Raw genomic sequence first — 24,142 nt, 5'->3', positions numbered from 1 at the left:
TACAGATGTCCGAAAAAACACTGGATACTTATGCTACACCAACACTGACCCTGAAGGGACCAGCACCTGTAATTTTAGCGGGAGTAGCAAAAATATTACTCAAAAAAAAAAAAAAAAATCCGTAAAAGTTAAGGTACCAGTTCCTTTCTTAACTTTCTTTTCTAAGGGCTCATCCACCTACCAATTCCCGGTAATTTTAAGGTGCACATTTTCTGAGGAAAGTTTGAGAAGTCAGTTTCAAATCTTGTTAGGACCTTGACAAAATCTGCACAGCCTTTGCGCGGTCCACAACAATCTAATGCTGTGTAAATGCCTGAACAGGAGACTGTGGTATTGCCCTGCAGGTGCTCACAAAGGGGGAAATATTCGCAAAAGCTAATGAAGCAGCTTTTCTCTTCTAAGATGACAATTATTTGGGCAAGTATCAGTCAAAATTTATAGGACCAATTACAATCCTCCAAATGAAAAATATATGTTCCAAATCAAAAATGTCGTGTAACTAAAGAAGCCAGAGTCACACAGAAAATTCTTACATTTCATGAATATCTGTAAGCATTCTACAAGTAACGTGAGAGAACACAGCCTTGACAATTCAGTCGGGCTCACAAAAAGCACCAGCAGATAGCAAAAAAGCTAACTTATGAGCCAGAACACTGAAGCTGGTGCTTCTCAAGGAGTCTCTCTCAGAGAGTGGATGTTTTCTACCCATGAAAATATTTGCCACTATTTAAAGAGGCAGTGGGAAACAAAAACAAAAACAAAAAAAGTGAAGTTAAAGCAGAGGAGATGCCTGTAGTGTACCAGTAAATCAAGACCAGGCTCCTCTCGAAGTGGGTAAGCCCTTACCACAAATCTTACAACAAACATCTAGTACAGGACAACTCACACAGAAGACTAACTGGAATGACTGAAGATGGTCACTGGAAGAAGACAGCCTCTTGAAATACTTTTTGTGAGATAAACGAAAGAAAATTAATGCCTCTACCTACAGCTGGGTTCCTGTGATCCAGCAGAAGACTAGTGTGATGAAGTCTTCTAAAGGAATCTGTCCCATTCACTGAATATATATCCTGGTAGGATTCTACTAGGAATAAGGATGTTTAAAACATTTAAACATTTTCACTAACGAAGGTAATCGTTCAATGCCCACACAGAAAGACAGATGCAGTGTGGAAGTAGGACATGTACGTGACTGGCTTGTTACTCTTGGGAGTCACAAGCAGCACAACAAAGACTAAGTAAAGAAAATTTCCTTGGATCTAAATGGCAGTGGATTTCTTTTTTATTTAGTTTGGGTATACAAGAGCTGCAAGCGTAGCTGCTTGATGATTACCATTTTCTTAGTTCTCCTTCTGTTGGAGAATTTCAGCTTGCTGCAAGTCACTCAAATGGTGTTTTAACATCTACTTAAAGCCACCAGGAAGCAGATCACTGGAAGGCAGCAGTCCTAAGATACAACACCTTGCCTGGCCTTTTAAGAGATGGAAAAATTCCCCAGGTGTTTCATTTTCAGACAAGCTCAGGTAAAGCACAGTGTTCATAATCTGTACAGAAAGAAATGTCTAGTACACATTCAAAGGTCAGGGTCCCAATTCCAAGAAGTCTAGAGACAGCTTCATATCATTAAACTTACTATTCAGATAATTTACATTATTTACTACTTTAAATGAGTAATCATAAAATAATCTATAATTAATTAGCTAAGTATTTATTTTACAGTCCCACATTAGTCGTATTTGCAATTCGTATTTGTTACTTCAATGAAAATTGACATAATCACAGAATATCTTGAAGGAAGGGACCCATGCATCCAGCTGCTCAGACTGTCAGAATACTAGACTGGTATAAATACTAAACATTTATGAGACCATGGTTAAAAAAAAGAAACAAAACAAAAGGACAGGCATAAAGGTGTTATAGTTATAAAAGATAACTAGATGGATATTAAAAAATTTGGTGCAGAAAAGTCACAGAATCACAGAATCACAGAATCCCAAGGGTTGGAAGGGACCTCAAAAGATCATCTAGTCCAACCCCCCTGCAAGAGCAGGGTAACCTACAGTACATCACACAGGAACTTGTCCAGGCGGGCCTTGAATATCTCCAGTGTAGGAGACTCCACAACCCCCCTGGGCAACCTGTTCCAGTGCTCTGTCACTCTTACAGTAAAGAAGTTCCTCCTGATGTTAACGTGGAACTTCCTATGTTACAGTTTACACCCATTGCCCCTTGTCCTATCACTGGATATCACTGAAAAAAGCCTAGCTCCATCATCCTGACACCTACCCTTTACATATTTGTAAACATTGATGAGGTCACCCCTCAGTCTCCTCTCTCTCCAAGCTAAAGAGACCCAGCTCCCTCAGCCTCTCCTCATAAGGGAGATGTTCCACTCCCTTAATCATCTTTGTGGCTCTGCGCTGGACTCCTTCAAGCAATTCCCTGTCCTTCTTGAACAGAGGGGCCCAGAACTGGACGCAATATTCCAGATGCGGCCTCACCAAGGCTGAGTAGAGGGGGAGGAGAACCTCTCTTGACATACTAACCACTCCCTTTCTAATGCACCCTAAGATGCCATTTGCCTTCTTGGCCACAAGAGCACATTGCTGGCTCATGGTCATCCTCCTATCCACCAGGACCCCCAGGTCCCTTTCCCCTTCACTACTTTCCAGCAGGTCAACCCCCAACCTGTACTGGTACATGGGGTTGTTCTTCCCCAGATGCAAGACTCTACACTTGCCCTTGTTAAATTTCATCAAGTTTCTCCCCGCCCAACTCTCCAGCCTGTCCAGGTCTCGCTGAATGGCAGCACAGTCCTCTGGTGTGTCAGCCACTCCTCCCAGTTTTGTGTCATCAGCAAACTTGCTGAGGGTGCACTCAGTTCCCTCATCCAGGTCATTGATGAAAATATTAAACAGCACCGGTCCCAGCACCGACCCCTGAGGAACTCCACTAGTCACAGACCTCCAGCTAGATTCTGCGCCATTGACCACAACTCTCTGCCTTCTTCCTTTCAACCAGTTCTCGATCCACCTCACTACTTGATCGTCAAGCCCACACTTCTTTAGCTTATCTATGAGGATGCTGTGGGAGACAGTATCAAATGCCTTACTGAAATCAAGAAAAACTACATCTACCGCTCTACCATCATCCCTCCACCTAGTCACTTCCTCATAGAAGGCTATAAGGTTGGTCATACATGACTTCCCCCTCATAAAACCATGTTGGCTGTTCTTAATGACCCCCTCATCCTTGATATGCCTAGTGATGGAGTCAAGAATAAGTTGTTCCATCATCTTTCCAGGGATGGAGGTAAGGCTGACCGGTCTATAATTACCCGGGTCCTCCTTCTTGCCCTTCTTATAGATTGGTGTGACCTTTGCCATCCGCCAATCCTCAGGCACCTCGCCCGTTTCCCACGACTTACCAAAGATGATGGAAAGTGGCCTAGCAATGAACTCCGCCAGCTCCCTCAGCACCCGTGGGTGCATTCCATCCGGACCCATCGATTTACAGATGTCCAGTTTGCATAGCTGATCCCTAACCCAATCCTCATCTACCAAAGCAAACTCCTCCTTTGTCCTGACTCCTTCTGGGGCTATAGAAATCCGGGCCCCTCGGGGAGAGTCTGCAGGAGTAAAGACAGAGGCAAAGAAGGCATTCAGCACCTCTGCCTTCTTTATATCCTCTGTCTCCAGGGTACCCACTTCGTTCAGCAGTGGGCCTATATTGCCTCTTGTGTTAGTTTTATTTGCTATGTATTTGAAGAAGCCCTTTCTATTGTCTTTAACCCGACTAGCAAGATTGAGTTCCAAGGAGGCCTTAGCTGTCCTAATTGCCTCCCTACATCCTCTAACAACTGCCCTATATTCCTCCCAAGCGGCCAGCCCCTCCTTACATAATCCATAGATTCTCCTTTTCCACTTGAGTTTGCCCAGCAGCTCCTTGTTTAACCACGCCGGTCTCCTAGACCCCTTACTTGATTTCCTACTCATTGGGACGCTCCGATCCTGAGCTTGGAAGAAGCGGTCCTTGAATGCTAACCAACTATCTTGAGCCCCTTTACCGCCTAGTACACTTTCCCATGAGACTTCCCTTAGCAGTTGACTGAAGAGGCCAAAGTTGGCCCTTTGGAAATCCAGAACTGTGGCTTTGCTAGGTATTCTATTCCTCCCACACAGGATCCTAAACTCCACCATCTCATGGTCACTGCAGCCAAGGCTGCCATTGACCATCACCACTTCGACCAAACCCTCCTTGTTGGCGAGTACTAAATCTAGCAGCGCTGCTCTCCTAGTTGGTACGTCCACCATTTGCATTAAGAAATTATCATCAATGCACTCGAGGAACCTCCTAGACTGTGAATGACTGGCTGTGTGAGTCTTCCAGCAAATATCGGGGTAGTTAAAGTCCCCCACGACGACTAAGGCATGTAGTCGCGAGGCTACTTCCAGTTGCCTGTAGAAAGCCTCATCAACTCCTTCGTCCTGATCAGGAGGTCTGTAATAGACCCCCACAACTGTATCACCCATGCCAGTCTGCCCCTTGATTCGTACCCAAGTCTGAACTTACCAAAGACTTAGGTAGCTTTATGTTGTTCTTCCTTAGTTTCTTGCAGCCACAACATACTGTCAATATTAGGGTCAGGCTCAGAACAGCAGCACACAGAATGATGATGTATTCTGTGCCTAAGGAAGTTAGACAAAATCTGTTAGAAAGCACTGCTGTACCATTTAGAATAACTTCAAAAAACAGGAATAGCTCAGAATGACAAATACATATTCCAGCTATGCAATTTGCCACCTTTTTCACTCAGAAAATTTATAAATTTAATTTATAAAGCATTATATCAAGTAAATAAAAATTAGAATTAGAAAGAAGATTTTCAATTCATATAAACAAATGATGCTTTACAGAGGTAAAAATAATTTTTTGTTCCTTAGAGATGATGGGGGGATGAACAGATTTGTATGTTTTACATGCAATAGCTAAAATGTGACATCTTCCATAACATAAAATTGTTAACTTTAAAGATTCTGCTAGTCTGACTGTCCTTAGCATCCGCCCCCCTCAATCACAGAATCATAGAATAGTTAGGGTTGGAAAGGACCTTAAGATCATCAAGTTCCAACCCCCCTGCCATGGGCAGGGACACCTCACACTAAACCATCCCACACAAGGCTTCGTCCAACCTGGCCCTGAACACTGCCAGGGATGGAGCATTCACAACTTCCCTGGGCAACCCATTCCAGTGCCTCACCACCTTCACAGTAAAGAACTTCTTCCTTATATCTAAACAAAACTTTCCCTGTTTAAGTTTTAACCGGTTACCCCTTGTCCTATCACTACAGTTCCTAATGAAAAGTCCCTCTCCAGCACCCCTATAGGCCCCCTTCAGATACTGGAAGGCTGCTATGAGGTCTCCACGCAGCCTTCTCTTCTCCAAGCTCAACAGCCCCAACCTTCTCAGACTATCTTCATACGGGAGGTGCTCCAGTCCCCTGATCGTCCTCGTGGCCCTCCTCTGGACTTGTTCCAGCAGTTCCATGTCCTTTTTATGTTGAGGACACCAGAACTGCACACAATACTCCAAGTGAGGTCTCAGGAGAGCAGAGTAGAGGGGCAGGATCACCTCCTTCGACCTGCTGGTCATACTCCTTTTGATGCGGCCCAGGATATGGTTGGCTTTCTGGGCTGTGAGCGCACACTGCAGCCGGCTCATGTTCAGTTTCTCATCGACCAACATCAAGTCCTTCTCCACAGGGCTGCTCTGAATCTCTTCTCTGCCCAACCTGTGGCTGTGCCTGGGATTGCTCCGACCCAGGTGTAGGACCTTGCACTTGTCATGGTTAAACTTCGTGAGGTTGGCATCAGCCCACCTCACAAGCGTGTCAAGGTTCCTCTGGATGGCATTCCTTCCCTCCAGTGTATCAACGGAACCACACAGCTTGGTGTCATTGGCAAACTTGCTGAGGGCGCACTCAATTCCACTGTCCATGTCACTGACAAAGATGCTGAACATGACTTGTCCCAACACCGATCCTCAAGGGACACCACTCGTTACTGGTCTCCAGCTGGACATTGTGCCATTGACCACAACTCTTTGAATGCAGCCAGCTAGCCAGTTCTTTGTCCACCGAGTGGTCCATCTATCAAACTGATGTCTCTCCAATTCAGAGACAAGGATGTCATGTGGGATGGTGTCAAACGCTTTGCACAAGTCCAGGTATATGACATTGACTGCTCTATCCCTGTCTATCAGTTCCGTAGCCCCCTCATAGAAGGCCATCAAGTTGGTCAGGCAGGATTTCCCCTTAGTGAAGCCATGCTGGCTGTCACCAAGCACCTTGTTGTTTTTCATGTGCCTTAGCATGCCTTCCAGGAGAATCTGCTGCAAGATTTTGTCAGGCACAGATGTGAGACTGACTGATCTGTAATTCCCTGGGTCATCCATTTTCCCCTTCTTGAAAATGGGGGTTATATTTCCCTTTTTCCAATCATCGGGAACTTCACCTGACTGCCATGATTTTTCAAATATGATGGCCAGTGGCTTAGCAACTTCATTCACCAGCTCCTTCAGGACCTGTGGATGGATTTCATCAGGTCCCATGGTACCACTGCTCTTGTGTATAAAAAAAGGAACACAACTGTGTCTATCAATTTTATCTCTCTTCTCTAGTTAAGTTTTGGGCCATAATGAAATAACATTTAAAATTTTCTAAGAGGTTATTTATATTATTATATAAAGTTACAACTTTATATAATAAAGTTATCTCAACTTTATGAGAAGTTTACAGCTGCTTCAAACTCAAGGAAGTGTACATACATGTTCCAAAATGACGAGACTAAGCAAAAAGCCATTTGTTAGAAGTGAGACAATGTTTCTGAAAACCATGTAACTTGATGAATGATCCATTTGTCATTTGTTAATTACATCAATCATCAGGTGCAATGGAAACAGGTTTTGTAATACCAATGAAGCAGGAAAAGCACCCAAAGAAATTAAGGGTTACTTGAAAAATAACACATGATCTTCAAAGGTCTGTAGAATTGGCAAGTGCTTTTGAGAAAGAATGACCATGCTTTCCCTTTTTTCATATTCCCCCATAAGCATCCAAGTAATTTCATGGCTGTATCAGAGCTTGAATACTTAGCTAGATCAGATCACTGGTCAGACTCAGCATGTTTGTACTAAAGCTTTAGAATTCTCTTACTCAATGTCCACTTGAGAGGAACCTCAATGCAGCTTTCTTCTGATGGGGCACCAATCATCAGATTGCCATATAAAGTTCCCTTTGCTGAAACACAGTAAGTGGAACCTTCAGCAGGAACTGGGATGTTCACACTACATTTATACATCGTACAGCTGTCTTCTGGGAACAATTCTTTGCTCTGTAAAAAAAAATTAAAGTCACATATCATTTGAGTCAACACAACAATATAGATATTACAGTACCTGCCAATACTTCTAAAAATCCTAAAACAGTATTTGGTATGGCTCCTATATCATCTATATGCCTCACAAAAGCTGTGTAAACTTCAGCCATCAGCTTATGAGCTACCTTCAGATGTTCTCTCTGATCAGACTTCCAGGTAAAATTTGTGCTCTTCATGGTCTAGATTTGCAGCCCTAATTCACTTATAAAACTTGTATGCTGTTGTGGCTTAACCTCAGCCAGTAACTCAGAACGATGCAACCGCTTGCTCACTCCCCACCCCTTTTCTCCCCCCTCTCCTAGAGCGATGGGGAGGAGAATGGAAAGAATGTGACTCCCACGGGTTAAGATAAGAGCAGTCCAGTAACTAAGGTATAACACAAAACCACTGCTGCTACCACCAATAATAATAATGATAAGGGAAATAACAATGGAAAAGAATACAACTGCTTACCACCCACAGACCAATATCCAGCCCGACGCAAGCAGAGATCTAACTCTTCTGGATAACTGCCCCCAGTTTACATACTGGGCATGACATGCTGTGGTATGGAATGCCTCTTTGGCTAGTTTGGGTCAGGTGTCCTGTCTCTATTTCCTCCCTTCTTCCCCTCCTCCCTAGCACAGCATAAGACTCACAAAGCCCTTGGTCAGAGTAAACATTACTTAGCAACAACTAAAAACATTGGTGTTATCAATTGATGTTGCTCCCAGGTTGAAAGTCAAAACCACAGCACTGCACCAGCTATTAAGGAGGAGAAAAATGACTGCTACTGCTGAACCCAGGCCATATGCATATGAAAAGGTAACTGTAAATAAACACACTTATTACAGTTTTCCTCAAGAACTAAATAAAATTATTATTAAATAAAAACAGTATCAGTTTCTTGAAAGGTAATCTTCTTAAATGAAAAGTCTAGCTAGACAAATAAAAGGTGCATAAGTTACTAATGTTTTAGCACACATGCAGAAACCATACCATGAGATCAAGTAACTACCTTGTGTACAACTAATACAGTAATCTCATTTTTGTTATAAGACATCCACTTGGACAACTAAAATCCAGACCTTCCAGTCGCATATCTCACTGTGACACACTCCACACTTTAGGGCATCAGTGGTCCTGTGTTACATTCAACTGTTTTCTTGGTATCTGTTCCTCCGTGCGTCACAGGAGTGAACATCTTGTTTGTAAATTTAAGGTAAACAAGTATTTTTAATTTGAAGTTTTCATCTGGAACTCACCTGATTTTTATTATCCCAAAAAGTCACCAAGTACATGATCTCTGAATAAATGTCTTCAATCCCAGGAAGAAGCTCCACTGATGGGAATGCAGGATGGTAAATATCAACCACAATTTTATCACCACGCCTTGAGAGATTCAGTTTTGGTGGTCCTATTTTCCCTGCAACACATTGCACCTTTGCTATTAGGCCAAAGCTTTTAACATAAAATATGCTATTCATAGTTACCTTTCAAAAATTCAAAAATTTGAGAATTACATGCTTATTTCAATGCTGTCAATATTGAGTGGCTGTGACACTTAGAGGTATTTGGATACATTCATGAATCTGCTTCTAAAACAGAAACAGATTGTCTGTGCAGAGCTTCATTGTTAAGCAAACCAACTGTCCTACATGCATAAGGCCATAAAAATTAAGATCACTGAAACCCAGAAAAAACTAACAAAGGAATTACACTTATATGTGAATAAGAACAGAACACAAAATACTTCCGACTAGATCCCATCATAAATTACACTCAACTAAAAACAATACTGTTCTGAAACAAAGGTTACCTGAAATTCTAAACAAATCTCATCTTGAGCAACATACTCAGGAAACCTGATTCCCCACGGAAATGGCCTATGTGAATTTCTGGCATCTAATAATCTGATTAAACATACAAGTTCCAGCTAAACAACTTTCATACTTCATTTCATCCCAGACTCCTGAATTTATGACATTCATTCCCAAATGAGACAAAACAGTACAGCATAAAGGATAATTACTAAGTTTTCTAATTTGGGGGGAAAATTATGAGGTTTAGTTTATGATGGAACTTACCATGCTTCTGCAAAATAAACTCATTTGTCTCAACATACTCAGACTGTTGTGACCCAACAACAGCTTTAACTCGAAGCCAGTGAGAGGCAAAAGGCTCATATATTTCCCTTGAGAGATCACAAAAATGAGCTGAAATGTTTACACAAGTTGAGACGATCTTATAGTGACCTAAACTGTAAAACAGATGAAGTAATAGTTAATACAATTTCAGCTGCACAGTATTGTACAATACACTGCCTGTAACAAAATATCTGGGAGGGTGACAGAGCACTGGCACAGGTTGCCCAGGGAGGTTGGGGTGTCTCCATCCCTGGATATACTCAGAAGCCATCTTGACATGGCCCTGGGTGACCTGCTCTAGATGACCCAGCTTGAGCAGGGGGACTGGAGCTACAGAGATGGCCTCAGGGGTCCCTGCTAACCTCAACCACCCTGTTATTTGACAATTTCTCCATGAATTTACACATAGGCAACCCTCACCCCATTGAAAGAAAATAATTTACTATGGACTGATTGCTTTTTTTATGCTTCTAGAGAATATCAGGTACAGGAAATGAGAAAAGAATAAGAACTTACTTGTAAGGTTTGATTTCCACAACAAAACGAGGAGTTTCAGACATAGGTGGGTACTGCCAGTGCAAGATAGTTTTGAAATTTTCTGATGTTACTGTGATCTGCATTGGTGAAGGCACTACAAGAAATAGGAAAATTGCACTTTCATAAGCAGACCCAGTCAAACGTAGTAACAGCCAAATATATTTTCTAAATTACTTAGAAAAGGCAACATGCTAGAAATGACTGGAAAAATGAGACATAATAATCACAAATACTTCCCCTCAAATGGACTAGTTTGTCAACAGCATGAATAAGTACTAGTCCCACAAGATGTTTTATTAATCTCACCTACAGAGACAGCTTCCTCACTGTTTGCAATCCAAAACATATATAACACACACACGTTGAAAACACATCCATTAGATAGCCCATATCAGATTCTTAATCTACGGTGGTTATACCCCTATGTTGGTATTATACAGGTATACCAACAAGACACATAGTATGAATCTATTTATGTCAGAGGAGATTAATGCAGCTCCTGTAGATTCCTCTTGCTCTTGGAAACTGAAGGAGGAAGAAAATATCAAAGCTGCAGTACCAGGGTCTGTGGTTCAGAGGTGCCCTACTGAATCCTACAGTCTCCTTCCTAACTCAGGCTTGCCAAAAACACAACAGGTCTGCCAGGGAACACCTCTATTCAACACAAATTGTTGACAATGACATTTTTACCACTCCTGTAGTATTTTGAGAAAGCTGTAATGGTGACTATAATAGACTACTGACATTTGTAAGGGATTTGAATACTGAAGCTGTAATACAGTTCCATATACAAGAAAGCGTTTAAAGTACATTCAGTAAACAAAATCAAAGGTAATGCAGTAAGACATAAAAAAATAAAAAGCAGCATGGATAGAAGCTTGCTGTATGAGACTATTTTAAGCACCAACAGTAACAGGGCTAATGGGGAAGCAGCTCCAGGGGAAGGAAAATTACATTATCTTGTAATTATTGAAGGCTGCCACATGGGATTCAGAAGGAGAGGAAGGAACCCGATGGTCACTCAACCTATTTTAATTGTTACTTCTTAGCTTCTCAATGTCTAGTTTGGCTTTCTTAATATAGCTTTTGTGAAATGATGACAATTAACTCATTTTTGACCTGCTCTACACTGCTGCTTGTTCACAAAGCGTTCCAACTTCACTCTGTGATACAGGGAAAGTAAACATTTTTCACCTCTTGAGAACAAGACCGCAAAGATGACACTCCACAGAAAGTAATACACAGAGGCCGAGATCTGCTATTAACCACGAAGATATGATACACATAACACACATCACTGCAAATGGTGCTGTGGTTTAGTTAAGTTTTAATACATTCAAAAGTGGTATTTCAGTTACTGGAAAAAGGAACACAACCATCAAATTCTCAACCACAAGAAAAAAAAGGTGACAAGTCGACAGAAGAGGTGTCAAAGCACACAAGTGTTACCTCAAATTTTTAGTGTTAGTTCAAAATTTTAGAGTTAAGGCACTGCAGTAAGTCTTCCAAAATTTTACTTTTGTGTACTCTTATACAAATAAAACTACGCTTAATGGAAGAGTGGAAAATGATGTCCCAGAGCATATCCGAACTGCCAGTAGAAACTACATGGCTTTTACTTATGCTATTACACACCACTTTGCTTTCTCCTCCCTCATTCTTCTCCCCAACCCCACATTTTTGTGGGGTTTTTTGTATACAGAGTTGCTACCCTGGATGCAAAGAAAGAAAACTTGCAAGCTACTCAGGGAGCTACTTAGCAGTATCCCCTGGGGATCTGCTTATGAGGGCTTCGAGATCCATGAGTGATGGTCAGCTTTTAAGAAAGACCTTTTAGAGCACAGAAGGAGGCAATCCCATGGTGTCCTAAGTCAAGCAAGCAGAGCAGACCAGCTTGGCTGAACAGGGAACTCCTCATGGAGCTCAGGAGGAAAAAGAAACTGTATGACCTCTGGAAGCAAGGTCAAGCTTTGCAGGAAGATTACAGAGCCATGGTCTGGAGGAAGAAGACACAAAAAGATAAAGCTAGAGTTGAAATGGGCCAGTGTTGTTTCAGATAAGAAGGGTTTTTTTAAATACATTAATAGCAAATGGAGTTCTAAGGAAAACACTGGACCAATACTTGTTGAAGATGGCCACTTAATAGGGATGAAGAAAAAGCAGAGCCATTCAATGTTGGGGGTTTTTGCAGGTTTTCGGTTGGGCTTGTGTTGTTGGTGTTTTTGTTGTTTTGCTGGTTTTTTTTCCTCAGTCTGTAATAATCATAGAATCATAGAATAGGGATACCTGATCCTCCAAGTCAGAGGACCCTGAGTGCTGGAACTGTGACTTAACTTTGTGAGCACTGAAACTTTAAGAGGCCAGCTGTATCAGCTGAATGTTCACAACTCCATTGGGCCTGATGGGATTCACCCCACAGCACTGAAGAAGCTAGCAAATGTTAGAGTAAGATGCCTCTTGATCATCTACCAAAGTCCTGGGGAGGTTACTGTTGACTGGAAACTAGCCAACACTACTCCAGTTTACAATACAGGCATGAGGGAAGACCCAGGAAACTACAGATCTTACAGGCAACTTCAGTACCTGGAAAATTTACGGAGATCATACTGGGTGCAACTGAAAGACATTTAAGAACACCACAATCATCAGGCATAGTCAATGTAGGTTCAAAGAAAAAGCCCTGTTAAACTAATTTAATATCCTTCTACAATAGGGTCGTCTGCCTAGTGGATGAGCGGAAGGCAGCAGATGTAGTTTTCCTCTGGATTTCAGTAAGGCTTTTGCTAGTGTCCCTCACAGCATCCTTCTGGGCAAACTGTCCAACTCTGAGATGAGCAGGTACCTGGTGCTCTGAGTGAAGAACTGGCTAAACACCAGGGCTCAAAGGGTTGTAGTGAATGGGGCTACATGTGGGTGCCTCAATTCTAGGGCCTGTTCTTATTAGTATTTTTGCCAATGATCTGGATGCAGAGGGATCTACGTAGATTGGAGCACTGGATATTGATTAATGGGATGACATTCAAAAAGTCCAAATGCCAGATTATGCACCTTGGACAGAGTAACTCCGGGCACAACTCAGAAAGGAGTGGCATGGCAATGTAATACTCTGAAGTACTTGCGAACTTCAACTCAACTAAAAACTAAACAACTAAAAGCAACTAAAAAACAACTAAAATGACTCTACTCCACAGCTTCATTAAAGACTACTCAACCTAAGCCTCTGCTCTTCTACCCAGAGATTATTTTTAACACATTCCAGCTCTGAGACTACAAAGAAACTAGCAGAGAACAAGCTTTCCTCAGTAAGACAACTTTCTTCACAAACTATACCACCATACAAATCACACTACCAGGCACCAGGAACATCATGATCAAAACATAAATACCTCCGATGGCACTACAAGTTGGCTTTGATCACTTACAGGAATGAGTTTTACACAAACTGCTACCTTATGGCAGCAAAGATTCAGTCGGTGAGACTACTATGTGAGGTGTGTGTATTTATATATACATAATCAAGTACCTCCTCAATGTGCAATTATCACAGAATCATAGACCAGAAAGGACCTGAAAATCATCTAGTTCCAACCCCCCTGCCATGGGCAGGGACACCTCACACTAAACCACCTCACCCAAGGCTTCGTCCAACCTGGCCTTGAACACCGCCAGGGATGGAACATTCACAACTTTCCATTCCAGTGCCTCACCACCCTAACAGTAAAGAACTTCTTCCTTTTATCTAACCTGAATTTCCCCTTGTTAAGTTTAAACCCATCATCCCTTGTCCTGTTGCTACAGTCTCTGACGAAGAGTCCCTCTCCAGCATCCCTGTAGGCCCTCTTCAGATGTTGGAAGGCCGCTATGAGGTCTCCATGCAGAATTCTTCTCTCCAGGTTGAACAGCCCCAATTTTCTCAGCCTGTCTTTCCACAGGAGGTCCTTGAGCCCCCGATCATCCTTGTGGCCCTCGTCTGAACCTGCTCCAACAGCTCTGTGTCCTTCGTATGTTGAGGACACTAGAACTCTATGCAGTACTCCAAGTGGAGTCTTATGAGAGAATTAACTAATGTATTTCAGTTCTGTTAATGTATTTAACATCTTCAGAAAACTTTCATAGCAGACAGGAAGGAAATACATGTGGGAGGAAAACTAATGCAACCAAAAATACTTGTTTTACTGCAAATATGGGCTGCTTGGTTTCAGGCTGCTAAGAAATAATGGGGTTTTTTGGTTTGTTGTTTTGTTTTTTTCCAAACAGGAAAAAGTATACCTAGCTGCATCTTCTAAGACTAAGGAAGGTAACTCACAACTAATCCACTAGTTGCATACAATATATCATACAGTTCTGCTTCAAAAGCATTCATCAAGCCAGAAGAAATGCTTGCTTGTATCTACAAGACAAGTCTAACTTGTCTTGACTTGTCTTGTTTTGTACATTCACTTCCCCAGGTTGAAAACACCACACTACACATCTTTCACATATCTCATGAGGGTCAAACACATGCAGATTTCTATACTAGCCTGAAACTACACTGTATAAAAGCTCCTAAACAACACTATGCATAGAAAGGACTCATGAAATAGAAGTTTGAAGCAAGCATATATTCAATGAAATCTATTTTTAAGCATATACAGAAGGACTTGATTTTTTTATATATGTACGTATATAAGTAATATACATATATGTAGATGCCTCACCAGACCATTGAGCCTCAGTAATGCATCACCTAACAGCAAAAAATCAAAACAATGAACTTCAGAAAGACAAGCTATGAATAAAAATTAAAAAAAAAAAAAAAAAAAAATTGAAAACATCTGTTGAAAGTCTCCTCCTTTCTTCTGGATTTCCATGAAAACCCAACAAATCCTTTTAATCCCCAAGTGATACACCACAGGAAAAGAGTTTTAAGCCATTTTGATAGGCCAAGAGGGACAATGGTTTGACCTTTGCTGTGGATTCACGCCAAGTGTGTAACACATTATTTTACCAGCTGAAAGACAGCCAGACACACCATGCTAACAAATCAGTCCCTTCTGGGCCTCTGACTGGGAATACAGTGTGCTTTCCTTATGCTAGCCCTGTGCTCCACTTGAGCTCCTATATTCACTTCAACTATGTCCAGAAAGGGTAGCAACTTTGGTGACTGCACAGTTGTGAAAAACTAACTCTCCTCAGCTTTCACCACCACTGAAGGAGAAGACAAGGGAAAAATGATCAGAAAAGTCCACACTACCCACGAATATTCTCACAGGACTTTGCAGCCATACACAGCGAAGAAAAAGAAAAAAGCAAGTGTCAAAAAGGCAGCCAGTGCCCTGAAAAACAGGTTCAGAGAGTAGTAAATCAGTGCCAAGAAGAGTGAAAAATAGCACATAAAAAGAATTAGTCTGTTTCTGAAAGCTGCATTTCCTTCTAGAATGGCCCTCTTTAATAATTTAGAGTCACACTTCAATCTGTTCTGAATCAAGCAAGATTGGCCTGTATTAAAGCAGAGTACAGCCACCTGGTGATGAGAAGAGAGCTAGAAGCACTGCCCAGAACTGCAGGACAGAATTTTAGCTGCAAGAGGTCGACACTTTAGCACAGGCTGCAAGAGAGTCAAACACATGCCATAGGAAGAAACTGGAAGTGACTGATATACTGATGTACTGTGTCCACTGCCACGTTCCCCTTCAGGGCAGCACACCTGGATTAGCATACATCCATCTCTACTGTGCACTTCTGGCACTGAAGATGAACAGCCCAGCTACTGCTAGTCAGGCTGCTGGAGGGCAGAGTGCCTGTTTGGCCGGCTTTGGTGGTGTGAGAGACAACTGAGATCACATTCCATTGTCCAGTGTCTCAAAGACTGGTGTGAGGAGCCAAAGTCCACTGTCCTAAAGATGGGTGCAAGGAGCCAAGATCACATTCCACTGTCCATTGTCTCAAGGATTGCTGGTGATGGGAAACTGCTGCTGAGACTACACAGTCAACATGTTCAGCAGAAATAGTCTGACTACAGACACGCGCAGTTGAAGAGCTGGTTGCAAGATCAATGAAACTGGATGTGGGGGATCAACCAGGAATGTGCAGTACTTGATATTGCCATGGAAATTAACAATAAGAACACAGTTACTTCCCCCTAACGCATAATAAAAGGCAACCTGCAATCAAGTGGGTAAAGCTCAGAAGAGTACTGCTACATTACCTAATATGTGACACACTTCCTATTCAACCCCTTTCATGAAGGACATAACAGGTAATACTGTGTACAACTCTCAACAGTGTTGAAGATTAAATGCTTGTTCTCTTTTGACCTGAGCTATTAGACAGCAACCTCTGGCTTTTATGAACTGTTCCACTTTGAGGTGAAACTTACAAACCAGACTGAACATATTTCTTTCATAATTCACTTGCAACAACCCTGAGCAAAACCCTGTTCTTTGCTGGCAGGCCACGCTGTCAGTGCTTGGCTGGAAAGTGCCCCCCCCATCTGAAGTCAATATCAAGGCCTTGTCTGGACCCCCCCGACTCACACTCCCCATCTTTCCACTGAAATTCCCAATTTCTCCATTTTTTTTGGACATGCACATTTATAACGCACAGCGGAGTCGGCCTGATAGATGCACACCCTGCACCGCCTACGTGACAAGAAGTACAAACACCAGCGGCTGTCAGCCACCTTACCGTAAAGACATGCAACCATTTACTGCGGGCGCCATGAAGACGGATTATGCCTCTAACAGTAACCAGAGAGCAGGAACACGTTCAAAACGCACCGACGGCGCGGTGCCACCAAACGCGTTGGCGTGCCACTACAGCACTTCCCCGGCAAATCTCTGTCTCGCAACCCAAAGAGCTCAACCGGTACACGGTCTCCTCGGTGTGACAAGAGGGCACAGACCGCTGACAGGGGGAAGCCAAACAAGGCGGGACCCAAGCCACCACCCATCCTCCAAGCGCAAAGCCAGACGCCACCGCTTCCACCCCGGCTCCCAGTGCCCGCGGAGACCGGCGGCAGGGAGGCGTGGCCGGGGGCCCCACCGCGGCGCTAGCTCACGAAGGGCTCCCGGACAGGGTAGAGTATCAACGGCGCCGCCAGTTCCGGGCCCGCCGCCCCTCTCCGCACCCCTCAGGGGATCCATGCTGACGGTCAGCCTCCTGCCCATACCGTCCCGTTCCATCCCTCCTCCCCGTCCCGTCCCCACCCGCTACCTGCGGGCGGCTGCTCGCCCTGGGAGGCCGCGCTCCGGCGGGGTGCCATCAGCGCCGCCAGCGCCAAAAGGGCCACAGGCACCCGCATGGCGCCCGCCTGAGGGGAAGCTCAGGCCACCCCGTTCCGTTGTCCTCCGCCGCTCTCCACTCGGCTCCCCGCTGGCGCCTGCGCGCTGAACTCCCAGGCGGCGAGGCCGGGAAGGGGCGGGCGATTCCGCTCACAGTGGGGCGCCCGGAGGCGTGGGGTAACTGACGGGCAATGGTGGGACGGGTTGGGGCAGGGGCAGGTTTTGTGTCGCGGGCCGCCATGGTGCTTATAGTGGCCGTAAGGGCGGAGTTATAAGGACTGTTAGCCCTCGCGGTGTCCTGGCTTTGTTAATTTCGTGTTTTGTTTTTCAGTGGCGATACCGTGTCATAGCTCTAAACCCCAGCCGCCCGCCGAAAAGCCATCACCCTCCTCCTAATCGCATGGGGACTTGAGCGCTCTCTCTGAATCTTAAAGTACCCAAAGCGTCCATCCTGTGAAGTTGTTTCAGAAACGGTGCTTTGAGTTCATACGCGTAGCGGAGTCGTCATCTGCGCTGAGAGGTTTTATTTAACCTGAATTTACACGCACTTCAAAAAACTAAATGAAGTGCTGCCAAGCAAGATGGAGGTTGCAGCTTTTTCCATGCCCCTGTTTCCGTGTCTCCCACCCATTGTCCCAGTGCCAGGTAATTATGCACCTTAATAATTCACCCTCAAGGTCACCCTGGGCCAGATGAGGAGAAGGACACAGGGAAAACCTCTTCTGCTATGCAGCTCCCCAGCTGTAAGGAGCATGTAGCAGCTTCTTAGGCTCTTGTCAGAGATTCTGCACATAACCTTTTCTAGACCTAAAATGGAGATAGCTTGAGAAATCCTTGACATGCTTCTTCTCAGGCTTTCAGAAGCCGGAAAGGAGGAGACAGAGCTACTTGCCGTTATGCTTCTCCTGTTTTACACCTCCCTTGGAAATTTACATCAGCTGCTTCCTTGCCTTTACTTCCTATCCCAAGCTTTGCCCTATTACCTAGAGAAGGGTGTGGAGGAATTGCTTTTCTTGCCATCAGCGTTTAAAAAACTGAGGAGACAGCATGATTTGCTGGAGGGGTTGGGAATGAGTAGCAAAGAGACGGGAGATAGGAAGCCAGCACTGAATGTTGAACAAAGCACCTCACTGGTATGGCTGCAGAAATAGTGGTGTGCCCAGAGGCGATAAGGTACTGCTGTGTTACTACACTCACAGTCTAACCTTTGTGCTTAATGCTAATGCAATAACAAGTTTCACAGCCGACAAGCGCTTAATTGTCTTGATTGAAATACTGACTGCTCACTGGCATGTGGATTTTAACTTCCTGAATGGTGGCATGCTTGCATGGTATTTCTAGCACATAGAGATAGGATGAGAGGAAATGGCCTGGAGCTGTGCCAGGGGAGGTTTAGATTGGATATTATGAGAGAATTTCTTCACGAAGAAGGTTGTGAAGCATTGCCCAGGGAAGTGGTTGAGTCACCATCCCCTTAGGCCTTTAAAAGGTCAGAAAAAGTATAGTGTGGTGCTTAGGAACATGGTTTAGTGGTGGACTTGACAGTGCTGGGTTAACAGCTGGACTTTATGACCTTAAAGGACTTTTCCAACCTAAATGAATCTGTGATTGAAATGGTATTTTACACAAAAGTAAGTGAGAACAAGGAATGACCAGCTCTGACTAGAAGTTGGGTATTGGACAGTCATATCAAGGCCTGAGAGTGTGCCTCACCTATGTGTCACATCAATGGTGTTCAATAAGGCTGGGGTGTTTTATGACAGTATGCACAGACTTGGCAGGCCATTATGAAAGGTGAAAACAATGAATAAAATTTAAGTCAACTCTCTACAGAAAAATTAAGGAAATCCAATTCTAGTTATGAGAGCTGTCCCTGGCACATCTTCTGCCTGTGCCACTAGAACCCCTGTAAACACAGCTCCCAGCAGAGCTGCTCTCACTGTGCGGCCAGGGGAGTCCACTCCCAAGAAACATTGCAAACTTACTAGAATTTCTTCTTGAGTTCTTGCACATTGGAAAAGAGGAAAAAAAATTGCCATTATGATGTAAAGCGTCTTGTAACTTCCTCCTTTGCACTCATTGCTCTCAGCCTAAGAGGTGGTCACATGCCCCTCTGTGAGAAAGGTCTTGACAATAATAACTTCTCACATCATGGGGCAAGTTTCTGCAGCCTTTTGCTTGCTTGCTTGTTTGCTTGTTTGTTTCTTAGCTGTCACTTAATTGTGTCACAGTTATTGTGCCTTTGTGCACGTGCAGGTGCAATAGCATTCCTTGGGGTTCTGCTGGCCTTGAAGTAGTAGGTACAGGATGTTCACCTCACTTAGTCTGAAATGCCTACTCCTCTGATTTGTCGTAACAGTCACTGCACTTACCTACACAGTTTCTCACAGGCTACATTATGGATCTTTAGGGCTTTGAAATACTGCCCAAGATCCTTTGAAAAAAATCAGATAGATAAAGTACCAATGTGGAAACAAGTCTGGAGTCTGTATGAGGCTGTTTAAGAATACTCTTAGGAAAAGTGTTTTTCAAAGGCAGCACCACCTTTTCTTTTAAATCCCTCACAAAAAGAAATCACAGACACAAAGAACTTACCTCTAGCCAGAGCTTTCCCCCAGTGATTAAAAGTTCTAGCTGCAGCTTTTTAGGGACTTGCTCATCAGCTCACAACCTTTGGAACACCTTTCCCAAAGGTATTCTTGAACAGCCTTGTACAGACTCCAGACTTGTTCCCACACTACTACTGTATCTACCTGAGATTTTCAAAGGATCTTGGGCAGTATTTTATAAACTAATGAATTGATATTGCCTATTTTGTTGAATGTCATGAATTTCTAAAAAGCATTTACATAGCATGAACAAAGTATCACAATTGGAGACACTGCAATTCTACATGGTGCTCAGTGATTAAAAATTCATAACAGAACCATCATGTATAGTCAGGATAAGCATTAATCAATTCAATCCAAATTAAGTATTGCTTCTTGTAAATTTATGTAGGGACTATTCAAAATCAGAATGAAATTATAAATAATGATACTTTCATCGACACACACAATTCAGAACAAGATATTTTATGGAGGAAAAATAAGTAAGAACCTAATTTAGGTTCTTTTTAATCATGATTTAGGTTTTTAAATCCTCATGATTGAGTAGATTGTAACTGAAATTCCTGTATGCTCATAATATTTGTTATGATTATACTGATAATATTTATTATATATTAAATATAATATTTGTTATGATTATACTTGTGAGACCTCATTTGGAGTATTGTGTGCAGTTCTGGTGTCCTCAACATAAAAAGGACATGGAACTGTTGGAACAAGTCCAGAGGAGGGCCACGAGGATGATCAGGGGACTGGAGCACCTCCTGTATGAAGACAGGCTGAGAAAGCTGGGGCTGTTCAGCCTGGAGAAGAGAAGGCTGCGTGGAGACCTCATAACAGCCTTCCAGTATCTGAAGGGGGCCTATAGGGATGCTGGGGAGGGACTCTTTATTAGGGACTGTAGTGACAGGACAAGGGGTAACGGGTTAAAACTTAAACAGGGGAAGTTTAGACTGGGTATAAGGAAGAAATTCTTTACTGTGAGGGTGGTGAGGCACTGGAATGGGTTGCCCAGGGAAGTTGTGAATGCTCCATCCCTGGCAGTGCTCAGGGCCAGGTTGGACGAAGCCTTGTGTGGGATGGTTTAGTGTGAGGTGTCCCTGCCCATGGCAGGGGGGTTGGAACTTGATGATCTTAAGGTCCTTTCCAACCCTAACTATTCTATGATTCTATGATTGTATGATACTGTTACTATATTAGGGGTCTTTTTTTTTTTTTTTTTTTTAATTTATTTCAAAATAATCTAAGAAACGTTTCCAGTGAGACGAAGTTATGCAATATATTCTCTTTGGCAACAACCAAAGAACATGATATCTAACTGCAACATGAATGGACTGATGAGCCAAGCGGTGTATAACTCAGATTGGCCATCCAAAGTACTGGTTTTGCATAGTGAAGGTATCACAGGTGACATGACGTGAGGATGGGACTTGGGAAACAGCAACATAAATCAGTAGGAAACCAGGCTTTATTAATTGTGCTGCTTACAGTAAAATTTATTATATGAATATGTTTTTGCTGAAGCAAATTCTATTATCTTGAAAAAGAGGAGGCCAATGAAACCGTAATTGAAATGAGCACCAGATAAAGGAGGTGGGATCGAATAGAAAAATCAACGTATTAAAAGGCCAGTGTGTGTACTGGTACCAGCTAAACTTTTGTTTCTTTTCACAAACATTCAGGAAGAATTAAAGCTACTGCAGTAGGTCTCCTATAGTTAACTAATAACAGGAAGAGGAAGCTGAGGATTTCCAGTTGCCATTTGTGCACAATGTTATACTGTTACCGTCTGACAGAGTTGAGATGAGGTAGGGCTCACTTCAGGCCAGAAGGAAAGGAAGTATTCCTGAGCCAGGATACTGTTGGGCTTGGCCACAGACATGCGTTGCTGAACAGCTTGGACATGCGTTGAGGAACGGCAGAGATTAGTTTTCAGTTAATTTTTTAAATATCTTTTACACTTGAACCCGCCTCACCAAATTTGTGAACAATCCTTTGTTAACCCTTTGTTAGAATTTGTTGGTTTTATTCTTCTGTTGTTTAAAAAGAACTACAGCATATTGTATAAATTAGTGGTGAGCTGGGAAACTGGCACATAAGCTGAAGCTGGAACAAACACTTGGTCTTTATTTTATACAACAAACTATAGACATGGTATTTGATTTTTTTAAAATCAATTATCACCCTAATCAATTGTTAAGTGTGTTAAACCCAGCAAAGAGAGGGAAATACCAATTCCAGAATTTGAGGAAGCAGCTAGGTGCTGAACTTATGTGTAAAGATAAAATCACTCCACTAAAAAGTGTCAAGCTGTCAAGAACATAGAGGTATGGCTTGTCCAGAATATACAGGCATACTTTTTTATTGTTTTTTCTATAAACTACTCATGTTCTAATCCATTTTCCAGGAAAGCCAGTGGGAGACAGAGGTCACAGTGAGCTGTATGTGCACTGCAGATTTAACATCAGCGTATGACAGGTGAAACCTAACTTTTGTCAGTGCATTTTATTTGGTAGTACAAACTTCTGTAGATAGAACAACAGACTTGAAATCATGCAGGAGAGCAGCTGACCACACACATGGAGTATTTCACAATTTGGTTCCCTAACCACCCTGCAATTCAGGCAAATCTTTAAACCTACATAGTGAATGTGTGAGACAAAACTAGCCACAGTCACATCAGGAAATCATGTACTGCCTTATGTTCTCATTCAAGACATTTATTTTTATGGAAGCCTACCAGGAAACAAAAATTCTTTCAGATGTCTTAGATAAGAAATGTACCTTTGAGCTTGTTGTTTCAGTACAAGTATTTAGTATGTGGGTATGTGCATCTGTAAAGACTTGCAGGTTTACAAGTGTACAGAATGGGTTGTAGAAAAGCAATCATTCTTGGCTTGATGATCATAATTAGGGTCATCTACTCTCTCTATAACCATCCACTGAGTAAAAAGAGAAGACGAACATGGAAAAATTGCAAGTCAGAAGTTCCTGCTTCTGTCTGGAAAGGAAGCAAGGTTTTAAGGGATATTAAGAGAGTGGCTGCTTCCTCTAGATGAAGCTTTTCCTTTAACAGGACCCACAAGTAGGGCTTACATAAAATACAGACAGAGAAGACCCCCTTCTTGGTTTGGCAGAGGTGGAAAGTCACTAGTGCAGTCACACACATCACACTCTCTGGGTTCATAAGCAGATGTGCACCTGTGAATCCCTTGAGCACCAGTACAACCCCTCTGCCTGCCCAGCACCCTGCATGCATTCCAGCTCCACTTAACCTGCCCCACAGGTATCCCACTCGCTCACTGCAAATACCCACACACTCACTCCGTCATCCCACAGACACCTCATGTTCACAAGTCTCCCCAGGCATAGCAGCACTGAGTTGCTGCCTACCTGATACTCCAGACCTGGGGCCCCTTTCTTGCTGGCTGGTCCAGGTGAACGTTTGCTGGTGAGCACACACTTTGCTGGTTTGGGGGAGTTCCTGTCCTGCCATGACGTAATGGGTGGGAACATAGCTGACATTTGGTTCCCTGTCATGGCTGAGAAACAAAATAAAGTTTGTTTTTTGTCAAAGTGTATTCGGTAGAACATATTTATGTTTATCACGACTGTCGGAAAGAGGCAGGAAAACAGGTGTGCAGCTGCTTTATGACCTTCACACTTGGCCACACTGGGGTGCCTGGCCAACACTCTCAGCGTGGACAACAGTGAGATCATGAGCAACTGCAAAACCTCATGAGTAAACAGTAAGAGATCTGGCATAAAGACTGCTGTTTTTCTAAGGGTATAAAAGCAGGACCCTGTTGTGGTCGAATCTGAAGCCTCACCGACAGGTGGTGGATGCACTGTGTAGGAATTTTCCCAATTACCTGAGACTCCTGGCATCTGCTGCAACAGGGCTTCCCAGCTTGAAGTGTGGGCCTGGATGATGATTCGGTGGTAACTGGTGATGTATTTCTTCTTAATCACTATTCTCTCTATGCAGTAATGATTTGATGGATTGCTAATTTTTCTCTATGCTATACATATATATCTCTCATTCATTTTATTGTGCTTATTTACTAAATATATAGAGAGATACATACCTGATTCGTGTTGGTGTGCTTGTTTGCTTTATTGTGTTTATTCACTTTAGTGTGCTTGTTTAATAAACTGTGCATGTTACACA

General features: G+C 43.0%; 1 protein-coding gene and 1 long non-coding RNA gene across 3 annotated transcripts in view; one reads left to right on the top strand and one right to left on the bottom strand.

Annotated features, from left to right (window-relative positions):
* IFNGR1 (interferon gamma receptor 1) overlaps window positions 1-17,547 on the bottom strand; it is a 24,797-nt gene extending 7,250 nt beyond the window's left edge. The window contains exons 1-6 of one of the 2 annotated variants that reach the window (XM_065680756.1): window positions 17,295-17,547; window positions 10,080-10,194; window positions 9,504-9,676; window positions 8,682-8,842; window positions 7,215-7,392; window positions 4,573-4,688 (exon numbers count right to left, since the gene is read on the bottom strand). In XM_065680756.1, the coding sequence (XP_065536828.1) occupies window positions 4,573-4,688; window positions 7,215-7,392; window positions 8,682-8,842; window positions 9,504-9,676; window positions 10,080-10,194; window positions 17,295-17,382 (831 nt within the window). In that variant the 5' untranslated portion in view covers window positions 17,383-17,547. Of the gene's footprint in view, window positions 1-4,572; window positions 4,689-7,214; window positions 7,393-8,681; window positions 8,843-9,503; window positions 9,677-10,079; window positions 10,195-11,219; window positions 11,284-17,294 lie in introns of those variants that run through there. The other variant, XM_065680757.1, reaches the window with a different exon arrangement.
* LOC136015177 (uncharacterized) lies at window positions 17,143-24,142 on the top strand. Its single transcript, XR_010613095.1, has 3 exons — window positions 17,143-17,231; window positions 17,694-18,007; window positions 22,379-24,142. It is a non-coding gene; the product is annotated as an uncharacterized LOC136015177 (long non-coding RNA).

The sequence above is a fragment of the Lathamus discolor genome, chromosome 5 (assembly GCF_037157495.1).
Source record: "Lathamus discolor isolate bLatDis1 chromosome 5, bLatDis1.hap1, whole genome shotgun sequence".
NCBI lineage: Eukaryota > Metazoa > Chordata > Aves > Psittaciformes > Psittacidae > Lathamus > Lathamus discolor.
The sequence above is the reverse complement of the archived record's forward strand: the minus strand, read 5'-3'. Positions and strand labels throughout refer to the sequence as shown.